We start from the raw sequence: 17,492 nt of genomic DNA on the forward strand, positions 1-17,492 counted from the left end.
AGTCTGGAGTATTGTGGAGTTGGTGGTAGGCAGTGCCAGTCATGGCGCGGATGTGGGGGAGAAAGGACAGTTCAGGGTCAAACAAGACACCCAGGTTCCTGACTGGCTTAGTGAAGTTGAGTGTGCAGCCGTGGAGGCTGATGCTGCCAGGGCCTGAGGTGCAGAGGCGTTGGCTCAAGCCAATCAGGAGAGCCTCGGTCTTGCTGACGTTGAGTTGGAGAAAGTTGGCCCTCGTCCAGGACTTGATGTCGGACAGGCAGTCGGTCAGGACGCCAGTAGTCCTGGAGTTGAGGGTGGAGGCAGAGAGGTAGAGTTGGGTGTCATCCGCATACATGTGAAAATTTACCCCATGTCTGCGGATTACGTCACCAAGGGCCTCAGTACAAAAAGGATATTAAAGAAATCAAGAAGATACAGAGGAGGGCAATCAAAATGATTGAGAGAATGGACTATGAGGAGCAACCAAGTAAAGTGGACTTGTTCACACTGGCAAAGAGAAGATTGAGAGGCAACATGATTACTGTCTTTAACATTCTGAAGGGACTAGACAACATAGATCATGACAGGTTGTTTCAACTTGTCCAGAATAGTCAAACCAGAGGACACGGCCTGCGATTGAAAGGGGGTAAATTCAGAATGAATCTACACAAACACTATTTTAGTGAGCGAATAGCAAACCTGTGGAACTGGTTTCCTAGGGAGACGGTTGAAGCAGGAAGTGTTGATTCTTTCAAACGTAGATTATATTGTTTTCTTTTAGGAAATAACATGGATTTGTACTCTAAGCTATACATATATATTAGCTATTTTACTATAAATCACTAGCTTCCTATCACATGGATAATTGCTGTGAGCTCTGCGATTGTTGAAATGCAATGAAAAGCAGTTTGGAAATGGAACATCAAAATTATTTAGGAGAGAGCTAGACTATCATTAACCAAATCAGATTTCTCAGGAATAATTTATTCTATAATTATTATAATTCATACAAAATAAAATACAAGTGGCATTGTAAAAGGTACTATTATTTTAATGATGATTATTATTTGTTTATTATAAAAGTTAGGCTGGTACACTACCATCCAGCTGGTTCCCCACCTCTTCCAGACTGGCTGGTGTGACAGATGCAAAAGTGAATTTACTGCGTCTTGTCTCTGTGCCATCTCTGTGGAATGCACAGCTGCTGTTTGCTCAAATTCAGCATGCCAGGCTCGCCTAGGCAGAAGGCATGTGACCTTACTTAATATATAAGTGGAGCCCTGTAGAGTATTGGTTGGAGCACTCGCCTTGCAAGAAGAGGACCTGGGTTTGATTCCCAGGCAGGGTGAATTGACAGCTAAGTTTCCTTCCTTCACACGCCTCTGTTTACCTAGCAGTAAGTAGGAACCCAGTTGTTAGACGATTGGCGGATCACTTTTCCAGGGGTAACAATCCCTTAAAAAATAATAATGAAAAGTAATAATTTGGTCAATCAATCCATGACTGTTTGTGTTGACGCTGCTGTGTGCAATTGGCTGCCGCATTTCGTCCACAGTATATGCAGTCAATTCACTTTACAGTATATTAGCACTCTGAGATGCTACCCTGCATGGAGGCTGCTATATAAGTGCAAATTATTGTTGTTAAATTCTGTGCAGCGCTTTGAGACGTCTCAGCGATGTGATAAGGCACCATATCAAATTCAAGGATTATTATTATATTTTTAAAATATCAAAAAGACATTATACATATTTAGGTGAAGATTATTGGTGTTACAGTTGCAATACAAGTGATTTTTTCAGAAAATGATTCAGAATTTCTTTTCACACCTGAAATATATTAATCTATATTTCTTTTTCAGATAATGACTAACCTGCTGCAGATTTCCAGTCTTTATATTTTCAAATTTCCAGCATTTGCTGGGTGTTTTATTTATTCTGTTTAAGTCTAGGCTGACACTCCAATGTAATGCTGGGGGTGTGCTGCATTGTTGGAGATGCTATCCTTCAGCTAAAGTGTTAAACTGAGGTCTCACCTGTCTGTTCAGGTGGACATTAAAGATCTCACGGCACTATTCAAAAAGAGAAGGGAGTTTTTCCCATTTATTTCCTTTCTTCCCCACAAATAAAATTGATCATTCATGGTTGTTTGTGGGACATTGCTTTGCACAAATTGACTGTCACATTTGCCCACCAAATCCACAGTCACTACACTTTACAGTAAATCCTGTGAAGCGCTTTGAGACATTGTCCCGACATGAAAGATGCTACATCAAATGTAAGGATTATTATTATTTAATAACATCATACTGATAGACATAATAATTGTATTTATTTTGTCACTAATGCAACCATGGAACTATAGAAACTTGGGGCACAAAAAGCTATTTGTCCCATCGAGTATGTGCCAGTTCCCTCAAGAACAATTATTTTAGTCCCATTTACCTGCCCTTTCCCTGTACCACTGTAGCTGTCTCTTTTCAAGATATTTGTCGAGTTCCCTCTTGAAGGCCAATATGGATTCTGCCTCAACAACAACAACAACAAGATTCCATTTATAGAGCGCCTTTCACGTTGGGAGGATGTCCCAAGTGTTAAACTGAGGTCTCACCTGTCTGTTCAGGTGGACATTAAAGATCTCACGGCACTATTCAAAAAGAGAAGGGAGTTTTTCCCATTTATTTCCTTTCTTCCCCACAAATAAAATTGGTCATTCATGGTTGTTTGTGGGACATTGCTTTGCACAAATTGACTGTCACATTTGCCCTACCAGGGCATTCCATATCCTAACTACTCTGAGCAGGAAAAAACCTCTCCTAACCTCCCCATTTGCTCATTTATTAACTGTCTTAAATTGATAGCCTCCAGTTACTGACTCACTGACCATCTGAAAATAATTTCTCCTCATTGACTCTATCAGAACCCCTCATAATTTTAAAGACCTGTGTCAGATCACCCGCAACCTTCTTTATTGCAGGGGAAAAAGCTTCAGTTGCTCCAGTCTTGGCTCATGAATCATATCGCATAAGTGGAGTCCTGTAGCTTTTTTGATAGCATTGTCCACCTGTCTTTCCACCTTTAAGAATTTATGTTAGGTTAACCCCGAAGTCTCTTTGCTCTTCCACTCCTTTTAATATTTTACCACACAACATGCACTTGTTCTCCTTATTCTTCCTCTCAAAATGTATAACCTCAGATTTGTCCCCATTAAATTTCACTTGCCATTTCTCTGACCAATCAACTAATCTTCTTCACCATTAGCCATATTCTGTGTAGCATATTTCCTTCCCTTTTTAATAATAATGATCCTTGCATTTGATATAGCGCTCGATTACATCATTAAAACGTCTCAAAGTCCTTCACAGAATATACTGTCAAGTGGAGTGATTGTATATTTTGTGGGCGAAATGCGGCAGCCAATTCAGCACAGCAGTGTCCTGCAAACAGTCGTGGATTGAATGGCCAAATCATTATTATTTTTAAGGAATTACCAAATTATTATTATTCTTTAAGGGATTATTACCCCAGAAAGCGATCAGCCAATCGACTCACCATCGGGTTCCTGCTGTTTATTTTGAAACACTGCACACTGACCACCCCAAATAAATCCCAAAGGACTTCGAGATTTCCTGGCTTTAGTTTGCAGTGAATTTACACCAACAGCAGGAACACAGCAAAGGAGAAGCAACACTTGCAAACTACACTTTTAACGCCTACTGACCAGACATTGTTATCTGGGGGTGGAACAGTTGCATAGAAAGTACAGGACAGTGCAATGCTTTTACGAATGTCTCCGTTTAGCGAATGGTTGTGTGACCCACTCTGGTAAAGGCATGGAAGTGGCTCCTGATTTCATTCACGATCGGTTTGTGTTTCCAGTTGAACTACAGTTCCCATCAGACTGTGTGGATGATTCCCCACAGGCTCTCAGCCAGACAGCCCTGTGCCAGTCAGCCCCCTATATCTATCAAGTAGATGCGGCTCGAAGCTCAGTGAGGAACAGAGAGACCCACTGACTGGAGGGTCGGAGCTTTGCAGCGTTGGTGGGACAGGAAGGGAGAGGGAGAGAGAGAGAGAGAGAGAGGGGGGGAGAGATGGGCGAAAGTTGGTGATATTGACCAGAAGTGATGTGTTCACACACACACAGTCCATCACACACACACACACATTTTGCATTTCGCAGCCAGGACTTAGCGTTGAGTCGCAAAATCTGGTTTGAAACATGTGGATGGATGTAAAGTAGATCTGAGACAGGACAGGGCCAGGACAGGGACAAGACAGGGACAGGACAGGGACAGGACAGGGACAGAGACAGGGACAAGACAGGGACAGGGACAGGACAGGGACAGGGACAGGACAGGGACAGAGACAGGGACGGGACAGGACAGGGACAGGACAGGGACAGGGACAAGACCAGGACAGGACAGGACAGGGACAAGACCAGGACAGGACAGGGACAAGACAGGGACAGGGACAGGGACAAGACAGGGACAGAGACAGGGACGGGACAGGACAGGGACAGGACAGGGACAAGACCAGGACAGGACAGGGACAGGACAGGGACAGGGACAGGGACAAGACAGGGACAGAGACAGGGACGGGACAGGACAGGGACAGGACAGGGACAAGACAGGGACAGGGACAAGACAGGGACAGGTCAGGACAGGGACCAGGTCAGACCAGACCAGACCGTTAACAAGAAGAAAGAAACGAGGGGGGAAAAAAAAACCAAGAGGAATCGGGCAAAGAAAAGTGTGTCAGCATTTTTTTTTGATATAAAAAGTTTTTTTGGGGGGTGTGTGTGTGTGTGTGTGAAAGAAAAAGTGGGGGTGGGAGGGAGGGAGGGAGGGGGGGTGGGACAGGACAAGAGAGACAGACAGACAGACAGACAGAGTAAAGGGGAGAGCACTGGTGTCAGGAGGAAACGTGTGTCTCTCTCTCTCTCTCTCTCTCAGTCCAGAAAAAGGTATCGAGAGTTAAGACAAAACGCAGTGTCCGCCCAAAAACCCACCCGATGCTGTGCCCTCAGAGCCACAGCCACTGCCACAGCCCCACAGCCACAGCCTCCGATCCGGACCCGGACTGATGTGGAGGGAACCGGACTCGGGTCGACATCGGCAGCACAGCCACAGCCACAGCCACAGGGGAACAAGACAGGGAGTCGGTGTGAAGTGAAGCCGCGGCGTTGAGAGGCGACGCCGATTAAGGCGGAACAGCAGGAACGCGCGGTGCGGTGCGGTGCGGTGCGGTGCGGTGTGTGTTCGCCGGTGGGATCCATCTCTCTGATGCCGCGCCCCCGGGGCAGGAGGGCAGTGCTGTCGGTGTCTCCGCTCCCGCTGCCGCCCCGAGAATCCCTCCCCGAGAGCGCCGCGGCATCAGGAAGACTCGTATCATCGCCTTCGCCATCTCCTCTGCCGACCCCCACCCCCACCCCCACCCCCACCCCCCCCGGGCTCCTGGTGCCGGGGCTGAGGACCACAGGCATCGCCTTGCGCCGGGGCTGAGGATGGGGAGGGGGACGGGGCCGGGGCTGGGGCTGGGGAGGGGGCCCCGGACGGGCCGTCTGCTGGTGCTGCTGCTGGTGCTGTGCCTGTGGCTGTGCGCGGCAGTGGTGCACGGCAGCGGGGAGTACTGTCACGGTTGGTTGGACACTCAGGGCAGTTGGCACGAAGGCGTCCAGTGCCCCGAGCGCTTCGACGCGGGCTCGGCCACCATCTGCTGCGGCTCCTGCTCACTGCGCTACTGCTGCTCCAGCACCGACGCCAGACTGGACCAGGGGCTCTGCCACAACGACCTGCCCTCCGGCAGCGGCGAGGACCAGCCCGGCAGCCACGGCAAGGGGGGCGGCAACTCCCCGGCAGGTGAGGGGGGGGGGGGGGCGGCAACTCCCCGGCAGGTGAGGGGGGGCGGGGGGGGCGGCAACTCCCCGGCAGGTGAGGGGGGGCGGGGGGGGCGGCAACTCCCCGGCAGGTGAGGGGGGGGGGGGGGGGGGGCGGCAACTCCCCGGCAGGTGAGGGGGGGGGGGGCGGCAACTCCCCGGCAGGTGAGGGGGGGGGGGGGGGGGGCGGCAACTCCCCGGCAGGTGAGGGGGGGGGGGCGGCAACTCCCCGGCAGGTGAGGGGGGGGGGGGGGCGGCAACTCCCCGGCAGGTGAGGGGGGGGGGGGCGGCAACTCCCCGGCAGGTGAGGGGGGGGGGGGGGCGGCAACTCCCCGGCAGGTGAGGGGGGGGGGGGCGGCAACTCCCCGGCAGGTGAGGGGGGGGGGGGGGGCGGCAACTCCCCGGCAGGTGAGGGGGGGGGGGGGGGCGGCAACTCCCCGGCAGGTGAGGGGGGGGGGGGCGGCAACTCCCCGGCAGGTGAGGGGGGGGGGGGGGGGGAGGGGAGAGAGAGAAGGACAGGGGGGGGGGAGGGACAGAGGGGGGGACAGAGAGGGGGGGAGGAGGGAAGAGGGGGGCGAAAGGGACAGAGAGAGGGACGGGGGGGGGAGAGACAGAGAGAGGGGGAGAGAGACGGGGGGGGGGGGAGAGGGAGACAGAGAGGGGGGGAGAGACAGAGAGGGGGGAGAGGGACAGAGGGGGGGAGAGGAGAGGGACAGGGGGGGGGGGGAGAGGGACAGAGAGAGGAGGAGAGAGACAGAGAGAGGGGGAGAGAGAGAGGGGGAGAGACAGAGAGAGAGAGAGTACCTCTGTCTGAAACTCAGCCCTCATCCCGCACAGGTCGGGAAGGGGAGAGGTGATAAGCTTTCAAATGGCTTCTTTTCTGTTCCAATAATACCAAATTATTCTGAATAATTAATTATTACTGATGATGACGTGTTATTAATAATGAAGCATGATCAATAATTACAATTACGCGATACTTGTTAGTCACGACAGAGTATTATTAATAATTGCAAGCATTATTATTATTATTATTAATACTATTATTATTATTATTATTATTAATACTATTATTATTATTATTATTATTATTGCAATGTAACTCATACAAGAAGTAAGAAAAAGTCTCCCCAGCATTAGGCGAACCAAGCAGTTGACCGGGTTAAGACCAGTTGGGAAAGGTTAAATGTCTCTTTCTCTCCTCCCCGGACTTGTCTCATCCCCGATCAGTCCTTTTTTCAGTGGAGACAAGACTTTTGGAGAAAATCAAACTTTCCTAATCGGCAGTGTGTTTTTTTTTGAAACTTAATAAAATAAAAGTGGCAGCGACAGTGGGGTTTAAAGGGAGTCGATGATTGACCTGCCTTTGCACAGTGCAATTAATGGTCAGGTCAAAGCATGTTTGAACTAGACCTGGGCATATTATGACCTTCACACACACTCACACTCACACACACACACAGAGTTAGGTCACTGGAATCATGAGTTCACAGAGCAGATTAATAGTGTAACGAGGGAGATCTGTTGTGGTGCTTACTTAGATTGTCTTTTTTTCCCAAGAACAAAACACAGTACAGCAATAACAGTACATATAATACGTACAGGAATGTCAGTATATGTAGCATATACAGCAATCATAGTACACACAGTACAGTAGTCTCCAGGGTATTTCCTGACGTCCAGGGAACTGGTGCTGTCCGGGTGACTGGGCTTTGCTCCAGATCCCAACACCTCAGAGAGCTGTCAGACATGGCCATACCCAGGTTCACACAGACTCAGTTGGAAGTTATCTCCAAACTAAGAGCAGCCGCTTAGAGATACAACCGAGTCAACCTCCAAATCGTTTTTCTGACACCGTTTCTTGTAACTGGTGTATTGGCAAGAGGTGGAGAGGACATGGGGGGCAGTGGTTGGCATGGATTGTTGGGCAAAGCTGGATGGATGGTTGGGAAGCAGATGGCAATCTCTGTCTATCTCTGTGTCTTGCCTTTCATTCCACTGAAACGCGAACCATCCGCACTCAAGACGGTGTTTACTGTACCGTCATCGAAATAGCAAACGATCCGGCAAAGAAGCTCACCAAAATACACCCTTTACCTGCATAGCGAGTGGTGGGCTCTGCACCTGTACAGATACGTGTGCCATAGATATAGTGCCAACTGCTTCTGATCGTTACCTTGTCTGTTATATCACTGGGCTTTTTTTTTGTGTGGGGGAAAGATTCCAAACTAGATGTGGAATGCAATAGACCAAAAATGGGTTGCTCGTTGAACTAAATTTACCCAGAAAATATAGACCCATCAGCTTGATTGCTTCAGACTGTCCCTTGGAATAGAAATGGACAATGTGGATTGCAAAGAGCAATGTAACCATTCAACACTCCCTTATACAGACTGACTGGGGAAATGCAATCTCCATTGTAAAATGTGATCTAACCGCCGACTTATGTTAATATGTGTTTGGAAGTTAATTAAGCAAAACGACCACAAGTATGTGCATGTCTGTAAATAAGATTACTGCCCTCTCTCTCTCTCCCCCCTCCCCCAAAAATAATACACACAAACACACACACAAGATCCAGACACAAATGCAATAAATAAACCAGACAAAATAAATAATCCACATTCCCACGACTTTCCAGATCAGAAGGAGGGGAGTGGGTGGGGGGGGGGGTGCATTTCTGGGAGCAGGACTCCTTTAACTCATTCTCGGAATTTGTGTGTGTGTGTGTGGGGGGCGGGGGGTGGGGGGACTTTAAAATATAATGTAGTTCAGAAAAGTCGAGAGAGTAAGCGAGAGAGTGACAAGTCAGTCTGTCTGTCTGCTGTGATTAGTGAGGCTCATGTTCAGTGAGGTACATCTGCTCTGATCGATCGACCAGTCACTGGATGTTACACTTGGGCTTTAACCACCAACATTTGGTTCATTCCCCACCATTCCTGTAGGTATCTGTAGCAAAAACCAGTAACACGATTACACGTCGACCTCAACCCCGTCGGTGGTTCCCTTTTTATCTCACGTCCAAGTCCTACCTGTATTTCATAGTAATTTGGTGGCCACATACCTCCTTTATTTGATTCCTCGTTATTTGCTGTCTGCTCTACATTAATACAAATCCTTCAATTTAATCTGGAACATGTCATTACTTTTTGTTGGCATGTTATAAAGGCTTCGGAATATTTTAGCTGAGAATAGAAATAAATGCAAGTTTGTTTTTAAATCGTATCCAGTGCCCATTGGTGCCTGCAAGCATTTTTTTTCAACCATTATGGCCACAGTTTATGAGAGAAGGGGGTTAGGAGGAGGATCTATTAAATGTTTTAATGAGGTTATTAAACAATAAATTCTATTAGCAGCAGATTAGACGCAAAGATCAGGGCTCTGGAATCAATCAGTAACAGTTTGCCAGACATCAGACTGATTTGCCTGTTATTTCATATACTTCAGGGTGATATGAAAAGCCCCTTTACTTCTTGGTCTGTTCACCTCCAGAGATTAGATGTTCTGTTAGTCTTGTGACTGTCCATTGTTTCTCAAACTCCATAAAGTAACAGTTTATGTTTGGGATATATAATAATGATAATGATCCTTGCATTTGATATAGCGCCTCATCATGTCATTGAGACATCTCAAAGCATTTCACAGAATGTACTGTAAAGTGAATTGATTGTATTTTGTGGGCGAAACACAGCAGTCAATTGGGCAAGGCAGTGTCCCACAAACAGTGGTGGATTGATTGACCACATATTTTTATATAGGCTGAGATTGATAATCTAAACACTGTTGATTTTGGAAGATGTTATAGGATAGGGTGACCATATTTTGTAAAACAAATTCAGAGACACATAAATAAAAAATATTGAACTCACCCAAATTGCTGATGAAGCTCCAGTGCTGGAGAAGCTTGTTGGATTAAGGGTTGTATTTCTCTGATGACGGTATATGTTATAAAATGTTATTGTTCAGTCTGTTGCTGAACTCAAAACAGGGAAAATTTGGCCAGGGGACATAAGGATTCTCATAGGTTACCACTGTCCTGGAATGACATTAGACATTGCAACATGATGGCAGAAGGTTGTAGGTTCAAGCTCCACATCGAGCCTTGAACCTCATATAATCTGGGCTGACACACCAAATGCAGTGATGGGGGAGCGCTGCGTTATTGGAAGTGCTGCCCTTCGCACGAGATATTAAACCAAGGTCTTCTCTGCCTGTTCAGGTGGATGTTAAAGATCCCATGGCACTATTTGAAAAGAGAAGGTACTGTCCTGACCAGCAATTCCCCAAATATTGCTGTCGTGTTCACCCACAAAATACACCAGTCACACTACTTTATAGTGTATCCTGTGAGACTTCTCCACAAAGTGATAAGGCTCTGCTTTTGGGTTGTTGCTGTGCACAAATTGGTTGCCACGTCCACCCACAAAATACACAGTAAGTACATTTTACAATATATCACGTGAAGCGTTTTGAGATCTCATGATGTAAAAGGCTCTGTATCACTTGCAAGGATTATTATTATCATTCATCTACAAATACAGTCACTATGCTTTACAATCATTCCTGTGAAGTGCTTTGAGATGTTTCGATGACGTGATGAGGTACCACACCAAATGCCGTTATTATTATTATAGCAAGCCATACGTTTTAAAACAGAATGTTACAAAGCCATTTTCAAGCTAAGTGATTTGGAAAATAAAGTCCATTTGGATACTGATAAGACAATAAATATCAACACACGTCCAACATCCTGTGTCAGATTGAATGGTCAGATGAAGGGTAAACAGTACTATATGGAGGAACTGCTGGAAATGTCACATAAACTGATAATAGATTGGTCAGAGGGAATGGCAATAGATCGATCATCAGGAAATGAAATTTGACACAATTGGTCTGAATTCTTTTAGAATCTTTCAGAATCCGAACCTATTTATTGGATTGTATGACTGATCAACAACAACAAGTTGTATTTATATAGCTACCTTCATTCGGGATAGCTATTTGGAGTGCTTAACAGTGGCGGATATTGATGGTTGCACGCTAGTGTGCAACGCAACAGAGAATAAATGAAATGCATGTGGACAGTCTCAGTGTAGTTTGAAGTGGTTGCTGGTATGCAGCATAAAACTGCCCATAACAGACGAAATATTATCCTTATACACCCTGGGGCATGGAGAGGAGGAGGCGGAAGAGGGATTGCGAAATCCCTATTTTTGATATGTGGAGTACAATTATTGCAAGTGGTTTCAGTGATCACTGCTTCTCCTGGTATATAAGCTTTCATCCATTCTGCCCCTACTCTCTGGAGTCCTTTAACCTCATCCCCTTCCCATTTTTAAAGCCTGCCTTAAAATGATCTCTTTAACCTCAGTTTTGGTCATCTTTCCCACTTTCCCCTGTTCTCCTCCCTCCAGCATGGGTGCCCAGTCAGCTGAGTGAAGCACTTTGAGACGTCCTCCTGGCATGAAAGGTGCAATATAAATGTAAATCACATTACTGTATAGTATATGTTGAGGTTGTTGAAACCAGAGAGCCAATATTTATCATTCCTCAATTTGGAAACTATTTTTCCCTCGCGTTTCTTAAGCGGTCACATGAAATTCTCACAATCTTACTGGGATCCATCTGTTTTTAGCTTCACAATCTCTAAATGAAACTGGATTATAAAGTTTCTGAGCCTCAGGCAAGAGGAATAGAATTCTTAGGTAATCAGAACTGGTGATCATAAAGATCTGCAATCCCACCATTTGCGTAGATAAAGGTTTGCTGAAGTTAAGATAACGGGCTCCAGCTTCTGAGGTTTGTAAACAGGAAATCCAGATATGTTGCAGTCAACTCTTTGGAACTCTGCTCAGAAACTGACTTCACAGACAAACTGGGATTCAAACAAACAAGATCCCTCCAGTCCCAAGTCTGGTGCTGAACAAACCGAGGTATTCTTGATGATAACCCCAAATTCAATCCAAGTCTGAAACATAGGCTCCAGACAAATATACATGTGCAATGTAGATTACTCCACACGATCGTAGAAATCACAGCATAGAAGGAAGCAATTTGGCTCATCAAATCTCCTACATTAGATCTAAATACCGTAATCCCATTTCTCTGCGCTTTCTCTTTACCCTCTTATATTCTTCTTCTTTAGATGTTATCCAATTCCTTTTTAAATTCAGTTATGGTTTCAGATTTAATAGCCACTTGTGATAAAGCATTTTTTGTTCCAGTAGTCTGTGTTTGTGCTTTCGTTACTGATTTACTAGCCACTGGGGATAATCTGTCACTATCTATCCTCTCAAAACCATTCAGAATTTTGAAATGTTCTATTCAATCCTCTTGTAACCAAGCAGGCCAGGGACTTATTTACAGAGTGGAACATTTACAGAGCGCCACATTAGATCTGAACTCGGATAGGGCAAATACATTTGTATTGACAATGGTGTGCAGATAGCACAATCATAAGAAAGGTTTGGATGAAGTGGTCCTTCGGCTCATTTGTTCTCTCATTCGTCCTGGCCAAAAAAAACATCTAAAAAAAATTTTGTTTGTTCTGTTGTTAAATTTATTCTTTCTCCCTGTGGTATATAGGGAACGCTCTTGAGATGCTGCCCCATGTGAAGGGCGCTGTATGAATGAAAGTTGTTGTTTAACAATCCTTGTATTTGATAACAATCCTTGTATTCGAGACGTCTCAAAACACTTCACGGAATACTGTAAAATGAATTGACTGTATATTTTGTGGGCAAAACACAGCAGCCACAATATGCTACTTAATAGGTTTGTGTATTTCTCTTCTCTCTCCCCTAGAGCCAATCTATGTGCCTTTCCTGATTGTGGGCTCAGTGTTTGTAGCCTTTGTCATTGTGGGATCCTTCGTGGCCGCTTGCTGCTGTAGGTGCCTGAAGCCCAAACAGGAGCCTCAACAGAGCCGAGCTCCGACAGGAAGCCGCCTGATGGAGACCATCCCTATGATCTCGAGCTCCGGCAATCCCAGAGGATCGTCGTCGCGCCAGTCCAGCACTGCTGCCAGCTCCAGTTCTAGCGCCAACTCGGGGGCCAGGGGACCCCCTCCAAGAACACAGAACACCTGCTGTCTGCCAGCAGAAGGGACGATGAATAATATATACTTGAATATGCCGCCTAATTTTTCAGTGATGAACTGTCAGCAGGCAGCCCAGATTCTGCCACATCAGGCTCAGTTTTTACACCCTCAATATTTGGGATATGCTGTTCCACATGACTCTTTGGCAATGACCTCTACTGCTCCCTACCTGGAAGGATTGCAGAACGGATACCGACCAATGCAGTCCCCCTTCCCTCACGGCAACGGGAACGCCGAACAGATGGTATATACGACAGTAACTGTTTAACATGACGACTCTCTATTTTTGTAATATCTGCTGTGAGGAGGGGGGAGGGAGGGATCACAGTACAGGTCAGCTTTACGAAATGTGAGGAAAATTATGTCTCTTCTTAAGCAATGATTTTGTAAAAATTTATGTCAAGATTAGGTCGCGAAACAATCAAACAAATTCTTTACTAGATACACGTGCAAACAAAACGGTGTTTGAAAGAATTGATTCGTGCTGCTCGATCGATGATCGCAGTAGTGCCATGGACCTGATTGTAGTGAGTATACATTCAGAGCTGGCCTGCTGATGGTCTGGAAAATAATACAGCGGTCTCTGCTGTCAAACTGACGGTCAGTATCATTACACTGATCTTTAAGGGAGGTACACGGTGCTTAGTGTTATAGCACTGATGGTCAGTATTGCCCATTGATTTTTTGGGGGGATACTTGATGCTCAATGCTGACACATGGTAGTCTTCAAGATACATGTCGCCAATGCTGTAGCACTGATGGTCAGCTCCATCACACTGACAGTCTTGAAGATAGAGCCTTGTTACTGATCACATACCAGTGGTCAGTGTTCATCTTAATGACAATCATGGAAAATGCATGGCAGGCAGTCCTGGTCCATTGACTGTTACAAAGGTACGCAGCAGCCAATGCCTACAAGTTGAGGGGAAATAAAATATTTTTTTGGCTGATCAGGACCATTAAATGAATACTGTGTCCAGCCGAGTCATTTGTGTGTTTTATTGTATTTGACTCCTGCTTCCTCACTGAAAATAATTCTGATTTATAAAACCATTCACTGGCTGGCGAGTCCTTTTCAATAATGTGTGGCCTCAATATTTCTCCCTCCCTAGTCACTCAGAGTTTGTTGATAATAAAGGAAAGTCCAGAGTAAAACATGGGTCTTTTTTGCAAGACACAAGTGCTTTACCAAATGTTAACTTACTCCTAAGGATCTTATTAGATCTTACACATTCAGGAAAACTCTGTTTGTGAATCTGGACTAAGGTATTCTTCAATGAAATGAAAAGAATCATGATGAGAGTAAGATATCCTGTAGGATTTGTTGGAATGTTGATCTGTACAGCCTGTTATCACCTTCAATATTCAGGACCGCTAAAATAGGCTTTATGGATTCAGTCTCAGAAACATAACCTGCCCACAAATTCCAGAGAGTGAAATAATCTTTAATCAGATTATTCAATGGAATCCTTTACAGTGTTCCAGAAATTATCAACACCAACAACAACTTGTATTTATATAGTGTCCTTCATGCAGGGTAACATCCTGGAGCACTTGCCAAAGTTTAAGGGCTTCGCAGTCCTGTTATTTAAATTCTACAGTTTAACATTCTTCCCTTTTCTGAACAACGTGAAATTTAATTTTGTTCAATTTCATCATCTCGATTTCATGTGTGGGACTGCAGCTGCTACCAGCTCTGGAAATGTAACCTACAAGAACTCTCAGCTCAATCCCTGGAATAAATATATTACTTTGTTAGATCTTTAACTTATTTGGCTCAAATAATTTAGCACGAAAGTTAGGGGAAATTTCATATGTGATGCCTTTTTTAATGGAAAGTGCAAGTCAAATTTCATTACATAAGTACTTGACTGCTGACTTTGTAAAGATATGAAAAATTTTAAGATTCAGGTTTAATTAGTTTATGATGAACCAAGCTTCAACCCTTTCAGTGATTTTACAACACATCACAGAAGTCACTGGGAACACGCAGCATCTATGGAGAAAGGAAAGTGAGTCAACGTTTCAGGTCCACGAACCTTTGTCATAACTTTCCTTTCTCCATAGATGTTGCCTGACTTGCTGAGTGTTCCCAGCGCCTTCTGTTTTTGTTTCAGATTTCCAGCATCTGTAGTAGGTTGCGTTTTGTTACAAAACATCACGTTGGCCAGATTTGACATTGCACTGTAAAACCTGCTGTTGCAGTTGATCACTTATTTCAATGACCAGTGACAAAAATCACCAATGTATAAGGTGATGCCCTATATTTAGTGTTGTATATAAGCAGCTGCGGTATAACTCGTGTGCTGAATTATATGAAACATAAACTTATGTATACCTTGCATGACCCTTTAGAATCTTTGCAGTTAAACATGTATTCAATTTTTTATTGCTGAATGCCCCAGGGGGAATATCAAAATTGTTCGTTGCAGTCTCTAATGGAATCCAACTTGCAACAAATCCCGTAAGTACCCAATATGCAATTTAATTGTTTGCATTGAAAAAGTAAAAAACATGGCAACCAATGAACCTTTAAACAAGAAAATCCAACGGCTTTTGTAAAAAAGCTGACAGCAAAGTAACTAATGTGATTATGTGAGCATCAGGCAGTTGAGCCTCCAGAAGAGACTTTATTTCCGTTCTGTGACACTTGTTTGAAAATAATTATTTGCTTATAATTATTTCCGAAGTTTGTGTTATGGCCACAGATAACTCTGGGACGAGCAACCTGTTCCATACAGACTATCCCTGCCAGTATGACCAAAAAACAAGTTATGGTTCATTTAGTGTATTTGGTTAGTAGTTAATCTATGCAGAGTTGGAAAGGAACTAAGTTTGTTCCCTCGATTTGTGCTGAGTTAACTCATTTCAGTGAGGGCAGCAGTTGGGGAACAAGAGTTGACCTCAGCGCTTGAGGTTAAGAAGAAGGAAAATCAGCCAGGGTTCTTGCTCCTGATCGTTCAAACCGGCAGGCCCTTGAGACGCATATGTGTGGGTGTCCAGTGAGGACAATAACAATAATTTGCATTTACATAGAGCCCTTCTCACAGAGTAGCGTCTCAGAGGACAGAATTGATGTTGGCTGTGGCAATATGTATTGTCAAGACTTGCACATGAATAATGAGGTACCAACGAGCATCTTGTAAATGGAGCAACTCTAGCAAAGGAGTGAAATTCCTTCAGGAGAGCAGAGAAAAATTGTTGAGTGATTAAAATAAGAAACTAGCTTTTTCATCATTATGTTCCCCTGTCTTTCACCCAACATTCAGATATTTTCCAGTCAACACACAGGCATTTTTATTGTCCTTGTATGTGACTCTATTCCACTGACCATTCAGGAGGGTCCTGATTTCTCTTTGTCCTACACATGTAATGGACGACATTCACTCTTCTAAACCCAAATGGAAAATATGGCTGTTAATTCAGGTTGGAGAATACTTTAATTTTGTGCTGGTATTCTCCATGGTCTCACCAAGCAATGCGTCTCCTGGAACCTGGATCGTAACTCTTTCTCCCGGTTCTCCGTCAATGCTGCATTGATCCAGCTGTAAAGAGATGCACGAGTGTTTCGGGAGACATAACCTGCATTATCTGATGTCAGAATGCAGCTTGCTCAAACTCTTATTATACTGCACCTCTGAGGTGTCAGCAGGTGGACAACCTTAACACAATAAAGAAACGTGCTTGGTGACGTTGGCAATCTTTTTTCTCTCTAGACCAAAAGAAATCATCCTGACTCTGGACTGAGATCCTGTTCACAAAGCTGGTGAGATGACAATACCTATTCGTGTGAAGTATGAAATCTCTTCAGCCACAGTACTCCCCACACCCCCATCCCAGAAACATGCATTTCATCCATGTGTCCCTCTCTCAGTTGAAACTCTTTGTTACAGCTTCTTTTGTAATATAGAAATATAAATTTTTAGTGTGTCGGGACCTTGCAAGCAAACGCGAGACTGAATTGTTCAGAGTACTTTGCTGTGTCCAAGGCTGCTGCTGTACACATTCTGTATTATGTTAAGTATATCGCAAAACACAGTTGTAATATCCTCAAAGAGCATTTACCTTTAAGAAGTGTTTTTCAATACAATTTTAAATGGATTAAAACTATGTTTAGCTGTCCATTTCTGAAAAGACAGTAGGTTCGAGGGTTAAGAAAATGAATTACGGTCTGTGTGGTTGTTAAAAAAAGAGAATAATGAGATATTTGTAATGGAGATAGAGATGGAATAAATAATGCGCCTTGCATTTAACATTGCGCCATATCATGTTGAAATGTTTCAAAGTGCTGTGCAAAGTTTTCTATGAAGTGAAGTGACTGAATATGTAGTGATATACAGCAGCCAATTTGAACACAGGCAATAAGTTTATAATCAAATTCAAAGGGATTGTGGCCAGGACATCCAGTGTCGGGAAGATGTCTCAAAGCACTTCACAGGAATGATCAATGATTGATCAATTTTACCTGAAGGATTGTTGGTCAGACAGCAGACAAAACTCCCTGCTCTTTCCAAATAATGCCACAGGATCTTTAACG

The 17,492-nt window shown here is 44.6% G+C and overlaps 1 protein-coding gene across 1 annotated transcript; it reads left to right on the forward strand.

Moving 5' to 3' along the window:
• Positions 1–444: 444 nt before the first annotated feature.
• On the forward strand, positions 445–17,202 carry LOC103183286 (protein shisa-2 homolog). The gene is made up of 5 exons (XM_042334422.1): positions 445–566; positions 5,523–5,839; positions 12,661–13,199; positions 15,361–15,419; positions 16,672–17,202. Exons 1-5 carry the CDS (start codon positions 445–447, stop codon positions 16,700–16,702), a joined length of 1,068 nt encoding a protein of 355 aa, XP_042190356.1. The 3' UTR covers positions 16,703–17,202.
• Positions 17,203–17,492: the final 290 nt, after the last annotated feature.

Source organism: Callorhinchus milii, unplaced genomic scaffold (assembly GCF_018977255.1).
Source record: "Callorhinchus milii isolate IMCB2004 unplaced genomic scaffold, IMCB_Cmil_1.0 Scaffold4, whole genome shotgun sequence".
In the NCBI taxonomy this organism is placed as follows: Eukaryota; Metazoa; Chordata; class Chondrichthyes; order Chimaeriformes; family Callorhinchidae; genus Callorhinchus; species Callorhinchus milii.